This window comes from Triturus cristatus, chromosome 3_2, assembly GCF_964204655.1.
Source record: "Triturus cristatus chromosome 3_2, aTriCri1.1, whole genome shotgun sequence".
Taxonomy (NCBI): Eukaryota; Metazoa; Chordata; class Amphibia; order Caudata; family Salamandridae; genus Triturus; species Triturus cristatus.
Window position 1 is genome coordinate 1,066,810,411 of NC_140584.1, and position 19,457 is coordinate 1,066,829,867.

At 43.0% G+C, this 19,457-nt stretch overlaps 1 protein-coding gene across 1 annotated transcript in view; it reads left to right on the forward strand.

The window, feature by feature from the left end:
• Positions 1-19,457, forward strand: part of LOC146859134 (uncharacterized) — a 2,052,335-nt gene that overhangs the window by 601,345 nt on the left and 1,431,533 nt on the right. The window contains exons 50-52 of the mRNA XM_085649806.1: positions 6,167-6,370; positions 9,176-9,378; positions 17,078-17,235. Coding sequence (XP_085505932.1) covers positions 6,167-6,370; positions 9,176-9,378; positions 17,078-17,235 — 565 coding nt within the window. The remainder of the gene's footprint in view (positions 1-6,166; positions 6,371-9,175; positions 9,379-17,077; positions 17,236-19,457) is intronic.

Sequence of the window (19,457 nt, forward strand, 5' to 3'; positions counted from 1 at the left end):
AGTGCTTATTTTGTTTATGAATGTTCTTTCTATGAAAGCATGCTTTGTATGAAAACAAGCATTGTCTAAAAGCCAAAATATATATTATGTAAAAGCATGTGGCACCAGTAGTCCCTGGCACTGGAGTAATCTATTCATTATACAGATGTGCAAATTGTGCAAGAGTCCAATGCTGTCACTCACAGTCTAGTAAGCCAATAGCTGAAGTGGGTGGACACACTGTATTCTGTGGTGGGTGGAAGCAAAATGTGAATGATTCAACAACAGAACAATGAATGAAGATTGTAGAATGAAAAGGCCCCTTTAAATAAATATGCATAGTGCATATATAGTCTTCTTAAAATCAAAAGGTCTTAGTTAACGCCAGATATAGAAAACATTGGCAAAGCCAATAGGTCTTGTGCTGGCTTCTGGCCTTTTGGCTTTGTCAGTGCTTGTTTTGTTTTGACATGGTTTATGCAAAACATTTTTGTTGGGGAAGCGGCTGAGTCCTTGTCAATCTACACAAAACTGGCTAAAAGCAAAAATATAGTTAATGGTCTCAAAAAACACACGTTGCCGTAGTAGGAAACTACATTATGTGTGGATGTGCTCCTGTGAAAGGGCAGCATGCCATCACTCACAGTGAATTCATCCAGTGGCTGAAATGGGCTGACCTGCTGCCCCATGCTGTATGGTATAGTGGAAGAAAAATGTGAATTACTCAATAACAGACAAATCGATAAGGAGGGCTGGCTGTAAGACCCTACAAGTAAGTATATCATACATATAATTGTAATAAAATCAAAAGTCATTGGCTAATGTGAGACCTACAAACTTTACTATTCCTGAAAGGCAGCAAGTGCTGATCTTTTATTCAACAACAGGTGAGTATCAACTATTGGCATGGCAGCTAAGAACTAGAACAATAGAGATAATTGTTGCATCACATGTACAAAAGTGTATCAAGACACTGTGTCATAGGACTATAAAAACATAGTGATCTGAGTCACAAATTGTATAAGTCATTCTTCCAAAGAACTCAAACACAGGTTTCTTTTAATTAACTCTTTCCTAATATCACCTAACCTTCTGATGCTCATTAATTACATTAGACTATTAATGTGTAAATAGTGGTATATTTACTAATCCGCTGTCTTCCTAAAGCTGCTGTTGGAGTGTGTGAACAAATTCTTACACATCCATCAAGTTGTCTGACAGCTTCTCCTCTGTTCTGGATTTCAACATGTGTGTTTCTTCCTCAAGGGAGCAAGCTTCCAAATCTTTGAACCAGCTTTGCAGTTTTGGGTTATTTGGTTTGATTGCAAAGGCGCTGATTCTCCAAAAGCCTTTCTGAGTACACGGAGTGGTATCACAGGAGTACTCTTTTACTCACTTCTATATACCTTTGTGAATCTACCCCAAAATGTCTAATTCCCTATTAATAAATATGCAAATGGGGCAGAGTCCTCTCTATTTCTACCAACTTTATATTAATATTCTACTTTATTCCCATTTTTCCATGATTTTGGGCCAATTCACAAAGGCATGTCAGAGTATTTAAAGAGGACGACAGGAGTACCCTTGTTTACTCTTAACTGCCTTTGTCAATCGGCACCCTTGTGTCGCAATATTTTGTTTGGTGCTCTGAAATCACTTTCTATGGCTGTTTGTAAATTAAGAGTATTTCTGAGCATGCTGTGGTGAGGCACTCTGCTCACTGTTCAGTTGAAACCCCCGGAGTACAATCAACCTTTGGTTTGCTATGTCTGTAACTTCTTACTGCTCTATATTTCTGCAGTTCTGTGCGCTAAATGGGCAGTCTCATGGTGCATGCATTTGTATCATGAGACTGCCCTACCACTTATAACTTCACAGGCCCTTTTTGAAGAAAATTTAGGACCTTGCACAGGAAAAGTAGATCTTTAAAGTTGACATTAATTTGCTGCTGCTCACTTCCAGGCTGTTTCCACTGTAGTCCCCTAACTTGGAACTGAAGTAGAATTTCCCTTGAGTACGACAATACTCTTAATGTAATTGTTAATTATATTTATACAGTGTTCACTACTACTAATGAAGCATTGTCGCCTCTACTATGTGTTTGAGGTTTGGAATGAACTGTGCATGGTTAGTGACTCTGGCTCCAGCCTTCTCACATGGTTTTAAATGAAGGTGGGGACTGGAGCAGAGGTTCAAATACATCCCCAGGACTGTTGGGGGAAGGGCATGCAGGGGACTGTAGGTCTGCTAGTGATATGCAGCGGGTTTCAATAAACTGTAAAGCTGTTTACCTCTTCCTGAACTGGTTTATTAGGTCTCACCTAGGCAGCGCATGCACTGTCTTTGAGACATATGGTTTCAGTCTATGAGCTTTAAACACGATCAACACTTTCCATTGGTTCTTTAGTCTGCCTTTAGACATTCCTTTGTTTTCATTGGTCAATAGAATACTTTGGGCCATTTTTTTCCACCCTGGAGACTGCCCCTGCTACGTGGATCCTTTCACTATGGGCCTATATGTTTTGCTTCAGTGCACTACTTTGTCTATCCGCTCCACTCTTGCTTCGCTGCTGCTCCCAGTTCACTTAATCTCCCATGTCGGGAGATACCTCCTGTACCCTCGCAGTTTGTTTTTATTCTGTACAGCTGCTCTTCGCTCCCTCTCTTCCGGCTGCAGCTGCTTCCTCCTCCTTCCTGCTTGTAGGGCTCTTTTTTCCCCTGCAGCCTGCGTGACGCTGCTGATCCCCATCCCCTTGTTTAGCAGCGAGCAAGATAGCCTGGTATATTTAGCATGGGCTCATTTTGCCTCATTAGAACCCCTGTCCTGAAATGCTGGCAACAGTGCAGCAGAAACATAAAAACATTTTTTCACATGTAACAACAGTTTCCATTATACATTGCCCATTTTTTTTATTTCTTACGAATTGCATCTGAAATGTGTGTATTCATGAGCAATTCCAGCTTGTAGAGCACAAGAGGATGAACTGTTTAACAGAAGAGACATTTTAGAATGCTTACCTCCAGTTGTATAGATGTATGCTGGAGAGAGATCAGTCTTTATTCTGTTTATTCTGTTGCATGTTTTTCACATTTCCCTTTTTCTTAGTGTCCACGCTGGTATTCCATTCCTTTAGAGTCTCCTGCTAGTATTCTGTAGAGGAATGTGCTGTGTCGGGATATTTACAGTAAAGACATAATAATTCATGTTAATGCATCCTTCTGGGATTGAGCAGAGATATTATTTAAAATGTCTACACATGTGCTACATACCTTTGATCAGGGTTGCCTTCTGACACTTTCATAGAGCACATCCGGCATGGCTGAGTGCTGATCTTTATCCGAGGGCTTTTGTGACATTGGGCCAATGCTGATGGTGCTATCCTAGTTCATATATTTGCCTTCTTGTGTTCTGTTTGCAAAGCATTACAGCATGGCATTACATGAGATGAATGCATCAGATATCGCTCTGTTTCCATAGTCCACTTATGACTGTAAAAAACCACTATGTTTTTGTTGGACAAGAATGACTAATAGCAAGTCTTCTCTAACTTGTAAAATTAAAACTGTCGTTGTTTTGTGGCTTTTTACCATCTACCCTGCTAAGTATTGAATCGCAGTGGTAGTCATTTGATCTGTTTTAGCCTAGGTACTCTGTAGTGCCTCCATGTCTTCTCTTACGTCTGGCTACAAGGGCTGCTTTGTTTGGGGAAATTGTAAAGCTCTTTGATGGTTTGGAAGGAATTTGTAAATGTTGACTATTATTTTGTTTGTGTTTGTTTAGTTCTGTTGTATATTGCTGTTTTGTTGATGTCTTAAGGCAATTTGATAGCAGGGAGATTTATGGTATTTCCAATGTGGGTGATGACATCCCGGGTGTGCTTTGTTCAATCAGCTGTTGCCTTACATATTTTCTTGGACTGCCATGATTTCTTGCATCGCTGGATTGGAGTTGTGTAGGGATAAGTTAAGAACTATTTGGTGTTTCTATTCCAGGGAACACGATATAAATGCTGCTACAGTTCAGTACAATAGAGTAGAGGTTTTCATAATCCAAAGTTTTTTTGAATGGTGAAATGCAGTTAGATCACATTATGTATGTTTCAATTATTATGTATTTTTTAAATAACACTCTGTAAAGGTACTCCATTGCTGCACAGAATATTTGTGCTGCGTTCAAAGCAGCATTGAAAGGACAGGGTGTAGATACCTTTGATAATGCGGTTGTGAAGGTGAAAATACACATTGTGCTTTGTCAATATCTCGTTTTTTAGGTCTCACCTAACAGCCCATTTTTTAGGTGTCTGTGGGCGAAAGCTTTTTGTAGGCTTACCAAAACTTACAATAGGCTTGGAGCCCACCCATTGCTTACCATTGATTAGTTTTGTTGACACTCTCATTTTCTCGCTTCTTATTTAATGGTTTGCCTTCCTCTATGTGTGTTTGCTCTTCCTTGCAGTTAAAAGTGACTTGATTTAAATGGTGCAGCAGGTGCAGTGTCACCAGAGCAAAAAGTTGTCATAACTCGACTAAACACCAAATATTGCTTTATTTTACTAATAAACAGGCAGTCATAAGTGCAGTTCTCTAGCAGGTAGTAGGGCCATGATTTCATAGTGCAGGAAGTGCAGTGGCACTGGGACCAAAAGCTCTAGGCACGCCACTTAACACCGATTATGGCTATATTTTACAACTAAACAGGCAGCCACAAGTGCATTTAACTTGCAGACAAAGGGTCATGATTTAAATGGTGCAGCAGGTTTGTGTCTGTGGCCTGATCTCCCCTTCTTTCTCTCTTTCTCACACTATCTTTCTGATCCTGTGTATGGAGTTCATTCCCCACTATGTACAATAAAACCTAACCCTCTGTATCTTTCTTTCTATCTAGTCTGTGCAGCACTCACCCCTGCCTATTCACCATACCACATAATTACACAACTCAAATACACTAAATACCACACAAATCGGCCCCACACAATTCCACAACTAAACATTCCAATTCCAACCACATAATTAAATTCAAAACCACATACATCCACTACACTCCAAAACAAAACACATGGGTAAAAGATCTTATCATTTACAACACACCTCACAATTACACAACTAACAAGACTAATATAACCCATCTCTACATCGCCACTCAACAAACCTCTCCAACTCACACACACACACACGCACCCACACACACACACACTGCCACTCTCATCTCTACCTCGCACTACCACTACCCCCTCTCATCTCACAATTATACTGCTACCTACTAACACATACTACCTACCTTAACACTCTCATACTGGGTACAACTCAACCCCTCCCCCAAAATAACCCTCCTACAACTCTCTCCATTTCCCTCTCTTTCCCTCATACCACTATCTCGCTCTCACACACACTAATCCAGCATTTATATTAGTTCGCTTCATATCTTTCTACACCAATTCAATATCATAACTTTCAAACAATAATAACATACACACACTCGCTCCCTCTTCTTTCACCGTCTTCTACATACACAACCGCAGCCTCTTTATACATTTATAATGTTCTCTCGCCTCCTATCTCTCTTTCTCACACACTATTTATACTACTTTGCCTACAGTGCATTCACCACTTCATACAAAAACTACCTGTCCCTCTCATTCTAATTTAGATCTATTTTATACAGCTCTCACCCCATCTATTCACCATAGCACATATTTACAATAAACAAATACACTACACACCACACAATTCAGCCCCACACAATTGCACAACTAACAATTCCAATTCAAACCACATAATTCCACTACAAACAACATACATACATCCACTCCAATACAAACAACTGAACAATAAATAAAAAAGAGAGTCAACTACAGCGCCAGCAACTCAAACTTTCACAAATACGAGACCAAATGCATTGCAAATGCTTTTTTTTTTTTAAATAGCTCCCCAGAAGATTGGGTGCGGCCGGATAGTCTCATGGTATAGCTTAACATGCCATGAGGGTGTCCTTTAAATAATGCTTCAGAGTGTGCTGAAACTGTGAAGTGGCATATTGGAGCAGTGCAACACGCTTGATATAAAATAATTCATATTATGATGTTGCTGCTGCGAATGGGGTATTATTCCTATAGAAATATGGAGCCCTAGCTAGCATTTGTTGTCCGTTTGCACTGCGTTTTCAAGTAAACCCATCTTTTATTTGCAGGAGACGGTGTCTCTGGGAACGCTGATGAAAACCGACTGCATACGCTTGAGGACAGAGCCATCATGTCTGCCATCCATCACTGTGTGTTCCCCCAGCTGACAGGGGACAAGGTGAAACTCCTCAAGTCCCTCGTGGCGGCTCTCTGGCCGGAAGTCGTCTCCTCGACAAGAGGCTCCGTCACCTTCAATGACAGCAGTGACATGAGTAAGTAGCTCGAGGGGACACAGTGAAGCTTCACATTGAGTGCAAAAGTGTCCGCATGAATTAGCCATGCAGGCTGATTGCCTTGAGTCTCATGTAGAAACAGATGAAAACATGCTCAGCGACAAGAAAATGGCCGCCTTCTCGTACGTCATTTAACTATGAAAACTCTTTCCTCTAAAATCTGCCAGTTATTGAAATACTGTCTTCACACCTTACTCAGGTAGGGCACTAGAAAGAAGGATATTATTTATTAAAGAACTAGATGGTCTTGGATTGACCACTCACTCCTTGAAGTTTCCACACACGGTTTACAATGTACAGATCAGAAAAAATTATCAGGATTCTCCCTGAACACTAGAAACCTGCCAGCCGCTGCTGCTCATGGCTTTCAGAGGTGTACTTGATTGGGGACATTAATGCTCCTAGGAACACCCAACTTCACAATATGGCGCCTTGCCTACATGTGCAGCGTTTGATTGTGAGAACATTATTTGTTCAGTTTGACCAGTCAGTTCTTGATTTACGGTAAACCCTTCAGTGACTGAAGTGTGATTGAACAAAGGACTGCATCTGCTTCCTTTAAGCTCCCCTAGTGTACCCTTTATTCAGATCTGTTGTCAGATGGAGCTTCTTAGGTTTCACCATCTGACAAAGAATGTTGAGATCTTGCGTGGCGGCTTTGGATAGCTCCAGAGGATTCGCTGTGCGGCCCACAGAGGCTTCATCAGTGATCTCTTTGTCTTCAGGTTCATGTGGGCCCTCCCAAAGTGACAACATCTGGTAATGAGTCAAATTCACTGTTGCACACACCGCGATGGATTCCATATGTTGAACACATCCTTTTTTCAATGTGTAATCTGGCATGGCGAGAGGCCCTGTGAGTCCTATTCCGTACCACCCTCTGCAGGACTGATTCCTCTTGCCCACGCCCCTGCTTGTCCGAGTCTCCTAGACTGTACATAGGCGTTGGCTGGTAGGCTGCTGGTGGGTACTTCTGGATTGCCCTCCTCCTGGATTTCCTGCCAACCATCCTGTTTCCCCTGAGCTCCATCACCTGTTTGGTGTGCAGTGGAACCCTTGTCTGCGGTGTTGCCCATCCACGTATGCAGGCGCAGACCCCAGCGGCGCCTGGCAAGTGTCCGTCGTCTGCAGGGGAAGAGTTAGCAGTGCTGTGCCTATGGGCCTCCGCTCTGAGCTTTCTGCAGTGAAATGACCTCATACACTTCCATGAAGCAATGAGGAAACAAGGTCTTTACCAACTGAAGAGTGTGGCATTGACGGCATAAACCTATCACATCTGGTGCAGTGCACGCTGCCAGTCACTGCCAGTGCCTCTTCCACCATGCATTGACCAATCAAAAACTCTATCTAGCCAAACTCTTTGGGAGACCTTCTTCAAACTTTGAAATGGTAGTCAGCAGATCTATTAAAGGTGGAAATGAAAGGTGGCTTTCTCTTTTGGTTTCCACCAATTAAATATTACTTTTGTAACCGTGCTCTTGTAAAGGGTCTAGAAAAGGCACTTGCCTCTATCCTCAGGCCTGACTAATTGTCTCAGTGCATGAAAACAGTCCGCAAAGGGGAGGGAGCCTAACTGAAGCGATCCGTACAATAAAAATAAAAAGACGGGGAAGATCATTAATGAACAAATCTCTCAGTTAAAACATAAAATGTAAGAAAAACATACATGTATGTTTTCAAATGAGTGCATGTCTGGTTTAGTAAAGTCCGCTTAGGAACATGAGGACGGATTCACAAAAGCAGGTAGGAGTACTTAGAACAGTGCTACAAGAGTATACTTTCACGTACTCCGTGTCCCTTTCTGATTAGGTCCAGTGTGTCTAAAAGGCCCTCGACTAGTGAATAGCACGGTGGAGGGAAACATAAAACCCACCCCGGCCCTTACTCCTGATACAAAGTGGGGGCTCGGAATACTCGTGAAGTTACTTTTCAGCTGATGAATCAAGTCAGTGTGTTTGCCACCCTCCCTGAATGGGATTTTCATATTCCGCTGTACCATCAGGCTGTCTTAAAACTCCTCTTCTCTCAGTGGGACCAACCATGGGTGATGAATTGTCCTTTACTCTAGTGCCTAGAAGCTTTAGGGTGTTTGAACGCTGTACGTGCAGTATAACATAACTTCATGCACCCTTTCTACCTAAAGGCAATTCTTTTATAACGGTTTGCCTGGTAGTGACAGCTTATCCGTTCATGTCCATGAAATTGTAACTCTAATTTCAAGGTCATGAGGTCATAAACCCATTCCTTTAGATGCGTAAAGGACATTTCCGGAAGCAGGAGATACAGCGCTGGTTAGTGCTGCTCATCGCAGGTGCCGCAGGCTTGCAGCTCTGAACAGAAGGCTATATTTGCGGTTTCGCCTATTTTATAGCAGCCAGTAAAAGTAAAAGCGATTGACAGTGTTTTTAAAACGGTTATAATATCAAATGGCTTTTTCACTGAAGTTCTTGCCTCGCTGTTAGGTGCCATATGCACATGCATCTCTTTTGTTTGTTGACTGGGAACAAGGCCGTGGATGCTTCGAACGTTTATATGTATTAATGTGGTTATATTATTTGCATAGCGCCTAATAGTCACAAGGCAATAGAGCGCTTCACATGGAGCAAGAACAATACATCAGAAAGCTACAAAGGGCGACCGAGCGCTTTGTCCTAAGAGGTGGTCTTGGCTTCTTTCAGTTCCTGTAGGAAATCAGAGCATCTTTTCTGCAAAACAGAGGGAGGGTACTTTATGCTAATATGTTTTTAAATGTTGATCACGCCTCTGTCTGTCCCTTTGCTGCAGATTGGAACCTCCCTGCCGTGACTGCGCCAGAAGACAAATGTGAACAGCTGGTCCCCCCAGCCCAGCGCGCAGAAGAAACCAGTTACCCCCCAGACATAACGAAAGCTGTTACTCTGGCTGCTAAAAAACGTCACCTCACTCCTGGCACCACATTTGTGTCCAACGTCTCCCATCTGGTTCAGCTGGCATCAAAGTACCAAACGGTGAGTCCAGATGCAGCGCTGGACTATCTGGAATACGCCATCAAAGCTGCCGGCGTCAGGGCCTTGGCTCCGGGCTAGGTCTGCGCCGACTACAAACGCCACAAATGTTGCAGTAAATTATGAATAGGCTGTTTCAAGGATAAATACATGTGTGGCAAACGCTCTGGGAAATCGCATGTACATCACATGCTTTTTTATCTCTAGCAAACATATGCTTAGCATAGGGATGTGAGCTGAGGATGAAATGCACCAGTGCAGAAGGACGGGTTGCGAGTAGCGTACATACCTCCGCTTCTCACTTTCCTGCATTAACGTTTCCAATCTTCATTATTTTGTGATGTGTGGACTTTGGCGCAATAGCGTATGAAACAGAGGCGCTGTGTGTGGCTGGGAATAGATGGGCTCCAGAGGCTAGGACTGACTCACACCATCGCTCATGCTCCATTCTTTGACATTGGTGACCACGAGTTGACTGACGTTCTTAACCATCCTCACTTTCTCTGAAGCATACTTCTTTGGGTGTGCCCACCGACTCGTGCTTGGTACACTCTTAACCTACCTACGGATATACTTTGAGAATCTCTTGCGCCACCTAGGGTGGTTTTACCGATCTTTTCACCAAAGTAACTAGGGAAGCCCTCCAGATCTCCCCATTGCCTCTCTGACCTCTCCATATCTTCATGAAACCCTTTTGTGATGCGCTGCTCGTGGCTGGTGCCGGCTCTCGCCTGGGCACTGGTGATACCTGGCTCCTTTTTCAAATGTTTGGTGATTAGTGGCTCGACCAGATCTTAGACAAATCAAAATACTGGATGGAATCCAAGGGGAACCCTGAGAACCACCAAGACCAAAGTTATGATTTCACATATCAGATACAAAACATTACCTGCACATGATTCCTACCTGTTCATAGGATGTTCCACCAATTTCAACTCAAAACAGAATGAACACTCTGTGCTTCACGCGTAACTCCTCTAGGTTAGTGTCAGAGGAAGAGTAGGAGAAGGAAGTTCACAGGGCCAACCAATAGAACCTCAGATTATTCGAACAAATCCACACTTAGTTTCAAGAGAGCATTGAGCTACCACAGTCAGAGCTATAGCTGGAAAACAAATATGAATGCCTTATTAACAGGCTCATTAAAAAAGCTGTGTTCCAAAGATCCAGCGTGCTTAGAAACAAGCTGAATCGCATAATGAGACTGATGGCAAGAAAAGTAAACTGACTCCGCCAGGGATACTGTGGCAATTAAGCCATGTTAGGACAGGAATGTCCCCTGTATTCAGTACAGTCATCTTCCCCTGAGTGCCCGGCTGTATGTTTCTGGTATACTGTCTTTTGATTTTCGGCTCTAGCCTCCCACTACTCTAGTATGTGCGCAGAGGTGAACGCGTGTCCCTTGACATGTGTGAGGTACTGGGTCTATCCTGGGATCTGGAGGGGTGCACCGACATTATACAAACTGTGGCCTGCTGTCCTTGTCATGCCTTTAGCTCCGCTGTGGATGCCCTAGACTGGAAACTACTCTTCTTTGAGCTGACGCCCTCTACACAAAAGTAGCCTATGGAGAGTGGCCTGAAAAGGATACTTTAAATAAAACCACCCTAAACAGGTTCCAAATATGCAGATAGTAGGTCTTTCAACAAGGAAGGGAGTGCTCCAGTACTGTACAGTTAGACCTGGTGTCTGCCAGACAGTCTCCCTTAGGTGAGGTAACATCACCGGAAATCTACCCCTTCTGCAAGAGCTGATCACCTGTCCTGAGCACCTGGACTCCAGCCTGCTTCCTAAGAGAGAGAAGGAGCCTACCGACCCTGCAAGAGAAGGTAGCGTCCACGAGAAGTGAGGCGCAGCATGATCCCTGTTCAGTGCATCTGCAGAAGCGGAAGATTATGGAGAGCGATGTATGCTTGCCGGTATTGGTGGGTGTTAGACCTATGAGACTTAGGGTGGTCTTCCCCCAAACCATTTTGCCTCCACCCCTCCTATTTTTGTTAAATACATGTTGTTGGCCTTAGAACTCTGTGCTCTTTACCACTGCCAACCAGTTCTAAAGTGTTTGTGCTCACTCCCTAAAACATGATAACATTATCTTACATCCGATTGGCATTTTTAATTTACTAGTAAACTGGTATACCAATCCCAGGGCCTGTAAATTAAATGCTACTAGTGGGCCTGCAGCGCTTATTGTGCCACCCACTTAAGTAGACCTGTAAAGCATGTATCATGTCTGCCATTGCAGCTTGCTAGCAGTTTTAAACTACCAATCTGGCTTTACAAAATCACCCCTGTGCCAAGCCTAAAACTCCCTGTTTAATACAGCTATGTCACTGCTTAGGTAGGCCCTAAACATCCTCCAGTTAAGGGTGCTTTGTAGGCATGTACTTTTTAGTTTCAGATGTCCTGGTGGCGAAAAACTCCTAAATACCTTTTCCACTACTATCAGGCCTCCCCCTCCCACAGGATACTATTAGGTTATTTATTTATTTATTTATTTATTTTGTAAGGCGAAACACCTACCCAAAAAGGGTTTCCCGGTGCCAGGTTACCTTATTACATTTAATAAGTGCTAACGTTGGATTGGGAGCAGATAGGAAAGCCATGTTTGGTGTCAGAAATTTTATTTTAAAATCATCTTTAAAGGTAAAGTTGGATTTTAAGTCACAATTTTGAAAATGCCACTTTTAGAAAGTTGGCATTTTCCTCTTCTGTTTGGTGCCTGCAGCCTGCCCCTAGGTCACATGACTGACGTTTGTAAATTCTTCTCAGACAGTCACACAATAGGGGGATTTGGTGTGTCTGGATGGGGGGGAAGTTGAGTTGGTGGCTAAAGGCAGTTTAATCAGTCTCTGCCGGTCGTCCCTGGGTTCTCCTCCCGCCGGGCCAGATCAGTGGGTCAGTTCAGGATCCCTCACTCACTTAAAAGGCAGCGCCTAAGCCCTGTCACTTCCAGCGGCATAGGTCCCTGACTAGGCCCTACCGCCTAAAACTCCTGCGTAGGTTCCTCCAGGATAGCCTCACCCCAGCTATAGTTTTCCCTCGGCCTGTGGACAGTAGAGGGGGGTAGGTAGGCTCAGGGCCAAGCAAACAGGCCCATGTGGCGGTAACCCCTGGCAGCAGGTCCCCTCTCTCTCAGGTCCACCCTCTGACTGAGCACATGGCAGCCCAGCTCCGCCCTTTATACGCCCCTCACCCCACCTACCAGACAGTGCCAGCAGCTTCTAGAAGCGTCTGGGGAAACTGGTTCTAACTGGCCTAGGGGGAGGGGTAGAGCACCCTGGGTGCCAGGCTTCCCTCCAAAAGCTGGGGTTGCTGGGAAATAACCACTAGACTGTTAACCCAGCTCAGTCACACGGCATAACCAAACAGCTATGGCATCCATTTTAAAAGCTTTAAGTGTAAATGGGAAAACTCAGTCTGCGTACATCTTTGAACAGTATTCAATATTTGCATTCACATAACATGCGATTTCCCACAAAAGCGAAAAATTTCAGGGAAAAAGGGCCAAGTCCAACACTCTATTACCCAGGACCCTTAGAAGTGGTGCTAAAGGTGCCCAGAGAGCCCAGATCCAAAACTTGGGACTCTGAGAACCAAGAAAAGACCGAGACCTACCTTCTTGTCGATCGTCCCAAGGTGCATCACTGGTCAGCCTGACTTAGCAGCAGCTCCCACTAAGTTCTCCACAGCAGCAAATCCGGTTCAGCGTTTCTCACCTTGTGAATCCCTTGTCGGCTACAGCCTGCAGCTTTGTACCGCTGGAGATTTTTGACTTCTGAAAAAGAGACTAAGTCTGAACGAAGAATTATCCACTGCAACTTCACCCGGCGGCTCAACCAACGATGACACCTACACCTCAGACACCGCTAGCTGCCTTTCCTCACTGAACATTACCTTTTAAGGCATTTTTACTTGAAATTTCTTTTAACTTCGAAGGTAAGCAGAGACCGGGCCCAATCCACTTCTTGTATCCGACCTGCACTTCATCGCGGCCCCAGTTCACCTTGACTGGATGTTTGCAGTTGTTGCTTTGATCTTTCAGGTACTAGATTTCACTTTAAACTTTAAAACCTTCAGTTCTACTGACTGGATTTTTTGTCATTGTGGTGTCAAATAATTTATAAAAATGTACGCTATTTTTCTTAATTGCTTTACACATTGCCTCCAAGGTAAGCCTGACTGCTTTTGTGCCAAGCTATCAGAGGGTTACGAACAGGTTAATTAAGTGACTTTATTAGTTCCTCCTGACAGGCATTGTGGCTGTTGCTTGAGCAGGCTACCCCCCACCCCCCACCCCCCTCCTCCTCACCCAACAATCCAATTTCTCACAGCAGGCTTCAGACTCTCTGTTGCAATTCCTGATCACAATTTTCAAGATGTGGTGAAGCCTAGCTGCTGTGTCTGAAGTTGTCAGTGGTGACATGCTGTACCAGGTAATCAAGTATGGCGTGACCTGAGCCGCTGTGACAAGTAATCTAGTGTGGCATGACTGATGCCACTATACCAAGAAGTTCCAGAACGCAGTGTCACCTTACCAACTAAGTGAGGGTGTAACCTGAGCCATGGACACCTCAGCTGTCTCTTCACCTGTTGCCAGGATCCTGCTGAACCTTTGCTGTAACCTTTTGGTCCTGTACAGTTGAGTGAGGTTGCAAAGTGCACATCCTGGATCTCTAAGACCCAGAACCCTTTGTGTAAGCCTTTGGCCAACTGAACAGCTAGAAATGTGTCTAGGAAGGTTGACCAGGATGACTGGTTCACACTCAGCCCCAGAAGTGGAGGACCAGCAAAGACAGCACAAACCAGGATGGCTGCCAGGACTCAACCCGATCAGCAGCTTTGTATCAGTTTTTGGGTCAGGAACTGTAGAAATACTGATAAACTGTGTGCTATTAAGCGTGTTGGGGTAAACCTGAGCTAATTCTTGCTACATCCCTCCAAACCTGGGGATCCACCTGAGTCACAAAAGGGGACCAGGAGCCAAGGCGTGGAGAGGCCCCAACAGACCCTAGTACTAGGACCTATCTTAAAATCCTGAATATATCTGTATGTAGTATTTACTCCAAGAGTGTAGTAAACATACTTTCCTTTTTGAAAGAGAAGTACTTGGTTGGACCATCCTTTATTATACGGGTGAGTGTATGTGAGTGCTGAGGTTGAGCACCCCCACACTACCTCCATGAGAAGCCTGTGACTTCATGCCATCCATACCATTCAGAGTCAAGTGCTGAAGCCCAGTTTGCAGAGCCATAGTAGGACATACCCCGCAACATTAGAGGCAAATGACCTCAATCTCCGAAGTTGAGGCCCAGTAGCTCCTGCTTGCCACATCACCCCCCGATCACGGTCTGACAGGCTATTACTCTGGTAAGGTTTAAATTTCCCACTGAATAATGGTCCGTCCAGTTCTAACAATATGGGCTATGAAACTAGTATTTTGTCCTGAATAAATCTAAGTATTTTTTTAGGACAAACTGTCAAAATATCCAGATATATATCTCCATTAATCTGAGGTAAATTTTTATGAGATTGTAGACAAGTATTAAACAAGCATTTGTAATGCAATCGATCTTACATTTGGGACCTTGTATGTATTAAGCTATGCAGCACATTTGCCTGGGTGCTGAAACATCTACTGTCCTTTAACATGGAGGGAGGGTAAGCACCAAACTGCATTACACGCCAGGTATGGGAACACATGGAGATAAATATTGCCTTTCAGCTGGAAATGGTATAGTCCAAAGCTCAGTTTTTAATATAAAATCAGGGCCTTCGGTGGACATATCACTGAAAATACAAGATTTGAAAAAAATATTATTGTCTACGGGTGCCCGTGGAAGACAATTCCTATGGACTAGAATCTAGAGAATGCTAAAGTGATTCTGGTATTTTACTGACCTCTGCTGGTTGTTTTCTATAAAGAAAGTTAAATAGAGGTAGTTGCCATAAAAATTAAAAAAAGAAAGTCTCTCAGTAGAAAGCAATTATGGTATTTTACTGACCCCTTCTGGTCCTTTTCTATTAAGACAGTTGAATCGAGGCAGTTGAACAGAAACAAAAGTCCCTAAGCAGAAGCAGACAAGTCTAAGGGCTGATCTCCAGAGCCCACAAAGTACATACACATATAAGTATACACTAATATATGAGTATATACTAAAGTATCTACAAGAGGTCTCGAATGCTCAACCTAAAAAGTCCAATGATATGCTTTGTGGGGTGCATGAATCTTTTTCAGTCTCCCTCGAAATAGCACTGAAACATCAGTCAGTCAAAATTCTTTATTCGGCTCTACCGACCCATAAAAGTCACATCATAAAAAGACATACTCAATAATTGGAGCGTGATTCAAAGGTTAAGAAAAAGGCACAATCGAGATACATTATAAAATCACAGACATCCATTAAGTAGTATAAGCAAAATACAATAACATTTCAATACATAGATCGTAATCTCAGGGAATTTAAGATGTTGTTCAAGACAGCAATAATGACAGTTTCATTTCCCAGACACTGCAAATAAGAAAAAGCTGCTGTGTAGGATCTAAGATCCAGAGCACAAAGTAGAAGCGCAGGATGCCTTGTTTTGTGGGAATAAAATGTGCAGAATAAAGTAAAGTGTAGAGTGCTTTGTTCGTCTGGGACTTCACAATGACAAGGCGAAGGGATGAAAACCAGGTACCTTTGGTAGAAAGGCTACCAGGAAGTGTATAGTTTGGAGTCGGAACCTTGTGAGTAGTTAAAAGTAAACTTCTGTCTCTCATCTGCAATAAACTGTAGGTAAAATGCTGGGCGTGGAGGTCAGACCGGGGATACGACTCCCCTCTCTTCTCAGCTATCCCCTTGGTGTACCCTTTCACGTGTTGATAAAAAAAGATCTTTTATATGCATTGAGGGTATGCTGGATTAGAACAGCGGGATTGTGATCAAATAAACTGGAGTGCCCAAAACTGCATCAATTGCCCTTTCGAATTGCAAGACTCTTACATTCAGTAAAAAATTCCAAAAAAGCTGGAAAACCCCATATTAGCCCAAGGTGGTTTAATAGCACCTGCCTTAAGCTCACAAACTCCTATAGTGTGCTCTTAATAAACGCCCACAGGACAGATTGGGAGAAGCGATGGCCAGAAAATCCAAAAGAAGCCATTTCAAAAAGACAGAAATACGGGAGAAGGCCTGGGAGGAGCTGGGAGCTGCTAGTGTGCTGAAAGATTCCCAATCCTTTTGGCAGGTAGTAAAGTCTCAATGTCAATCTGTTCCCATCTGACGTTTAAACCTTTATTTTTTATTATATACTATTTGATTAGCAACATTTGGAAGTAGGTCCATATTGTAATAATACTTATGTAAAGGGGAATAAAAGTAGGAGTGACCTTCCTACTCAGGAACTAAATGTTGAGCATACGATCTATCACGCTGTAGATAACATTTCTAGACAACATTTCAAGTGGCTGTTAGTGCTACAAAAGGCTTTTGGCCAAGTTATTTTGGGCATTTTGACATTTAGTAATCATCTTGAGGTTTCTTCTTAGTCTTCAAGGTAATTCCATGACTGGTGTAGAAAGCATTGTGAAAACCAGAGTACATTCTTAGCTTCCTGAGGGTCCAGGAATGGCTCTGTCTTACAGATTTGCAGACCTACAGTTAAGATAGGTTCTCATTTACATGACTATAATGCATTTCATATTCCTTTTTTTCTAAAGGTTGCTTTGATAGGACCTGCAGGATGTGGCAAGAGTGAGTGCATTAAAACCTATGCCGAGACTTTTAGGCAGATGGGAAGAAGAGCAACTGTCAACACTATTTTCATCAGAGCACTTGAGTCGAGAAATCTTCTAGGGTACATGGACCAAGAATCTGGGTAAGGTTTTGCAGTATTGGTCAGACTTTGTTATATATAAAGAACATCACTCTGAAAAATGCCATTGTTGTTGATGTTTTCCTTTCAAGAAACCTGAGTCTCTGAATATTGTTCAGTTCGCTTTATATGCTTACAATAGCGTTACCCTGATTGTGTGCGCAGGACTTTGTTTTCTATTTCCTTAAGTGGGTTCTCCCACTTTATCGCAGGGATCCTTTGGGTTGGTATCCCTGACCTGGCAGCACCTAAACTTACTATCGAAAAGTGATACCCTTAGTGCACACGCTTGAGCGCCATTTCCTTCATACCCATCCAACCCGGCCATTTTTGTATAAGGTTTTGCAGTGGTTTACTTGTAAACAGTTCATACTTATTTATGAACTCTTTTATAGGGTTGTTAGCAACTAAGCAACTCATGTGCTGCACCAAAATACATTACACATGTTACCTTAAGTTAACGTTATTGCTGTTTTCTCCTACAAACTTTGGGAAGCGTTGTGTCTTTTCCCTGTTTACTCTTTCATGCTGGTGTCCATCCTACTCAGCTGGGACAGAATGTTTCCATATTAGACATAACTGGAAAAAGCTTCTCCAAAGGTACTGCCACTTTAAATTCTGACAGGCTTAAGGAAACAAAAAAAGGTTTGTCTACCATGCCCCTGGGTGAAGAATGCGCACGCACTGTGGAGTCATTTTCTTCTCATAGGCTAACACTCATGTTATGGTACACGTATGACCACCACCTCCACTGTTCCGGGCGGGTGCATATACTTGAAGGCATCCTGATGCAAGAGTTAATGTGCCATGATAACAGATGACCTATCCAGATCTGATAAGGCTATTATGGTACTGCAGAGAAGTTTGCTTTGCAACACCAAAAAACAGCAATAGAGTATTTTAGGTCAATAACGCTAATAAAGCTCAATCACTCGTAAAGTTTGACAGGGCTCGGACAAATATATTCAATCGGAGAATAAATATTTGGTGTTAGCCAGAACCATTGCCCGGACCATTGCTATTATTATTTGGTGGCCCAAAACATGCAACCCCTTGACTGATAGGAAGAAAGAGAGGCAGTGGCTTTAAAAGCTATTGTAACCGAGTCTGTGTCAGGACCCTCTTCGGAATATCCTTCATCTTCTGTCCACCTCAACAGGCACAAGGAAAAGAGAGACAGAGGAATGAAAAGGGGAACAAGAACTTCACTGGTGCAGCTCATCTGCCGCTGTTTTTGAAATCTACACCCCACTGTGGAACAAGGCTTTTGTTCTGCTCAGTTATTTACTGAGCCTCCTGAGGAATTGTCTTTTAATTCCTCAAGGATCATACTACAACATCTGTCTCTTATCCAGATGATCCCCTCATGCTAAGAAACTTGACAAATCCACTGATTCCTAAGCAAGGACTGTTTAATGTGCTCACAACATGGACAATACAGGTTGTTCTTTTCCACAGCTACTAGCAATATTTAATAGTTACTCTCTTGCATGTCCTGTGGTACCTGGGGAGGAGTCTGGTAGTTAATACTTGCTCTAATGGGGATAGAAACTCTAGACCCTTAAACCAAACTAGTAGAAAGTACGTTATTAATTTGGGAAACTTAATAAACCAAGCCTGGTTAGGGCTTACCGTTCTCAGTGAAACTCTGCTCAACCCCTGGTAGATGTGGCACAAGCAGGACTCAATTACCCAGAACAATTTGTATTAAGTTCAAGCAGTACCAACAATTTTAAAGTCAAGAAAATAACACAAAGTTCTTGTTAGAAATGGAGTATCTGGTTGGCTAGGATATGCACCTAAGCCAGGCAGAACCCACCACTCTAGTCAGGGTAAGGGAGTTACACATCCAAGATAACCCCTGCTCACCCCCTTGGTAGCTTAGCAAAGCAGTCAGGCTTATCCCAGGGGCAATGTGTAAAGTGTTTGCACAACACACACACACCAGTGATTCAAAAAAGAGACTCACCACAAGGTTATATGAAAATATCCTTTGTATTATACATAAAAAGACACTAGACCATAATCAAATACCTCAATAATCACTTTCCCACTAGGCAATGGTCCTGATATCTCATGTAGTGCAATAAAGTAAAATACTAGCAAGTTGTACCGGTCACAAATCACTTTGTAGCTAAATGCACAAGGTGAATTAGGAAAACACCATAACACTTGGCAAAACAAATGCATGTGGTAATTTTAGGAAAACACTTCACTGCATGGGA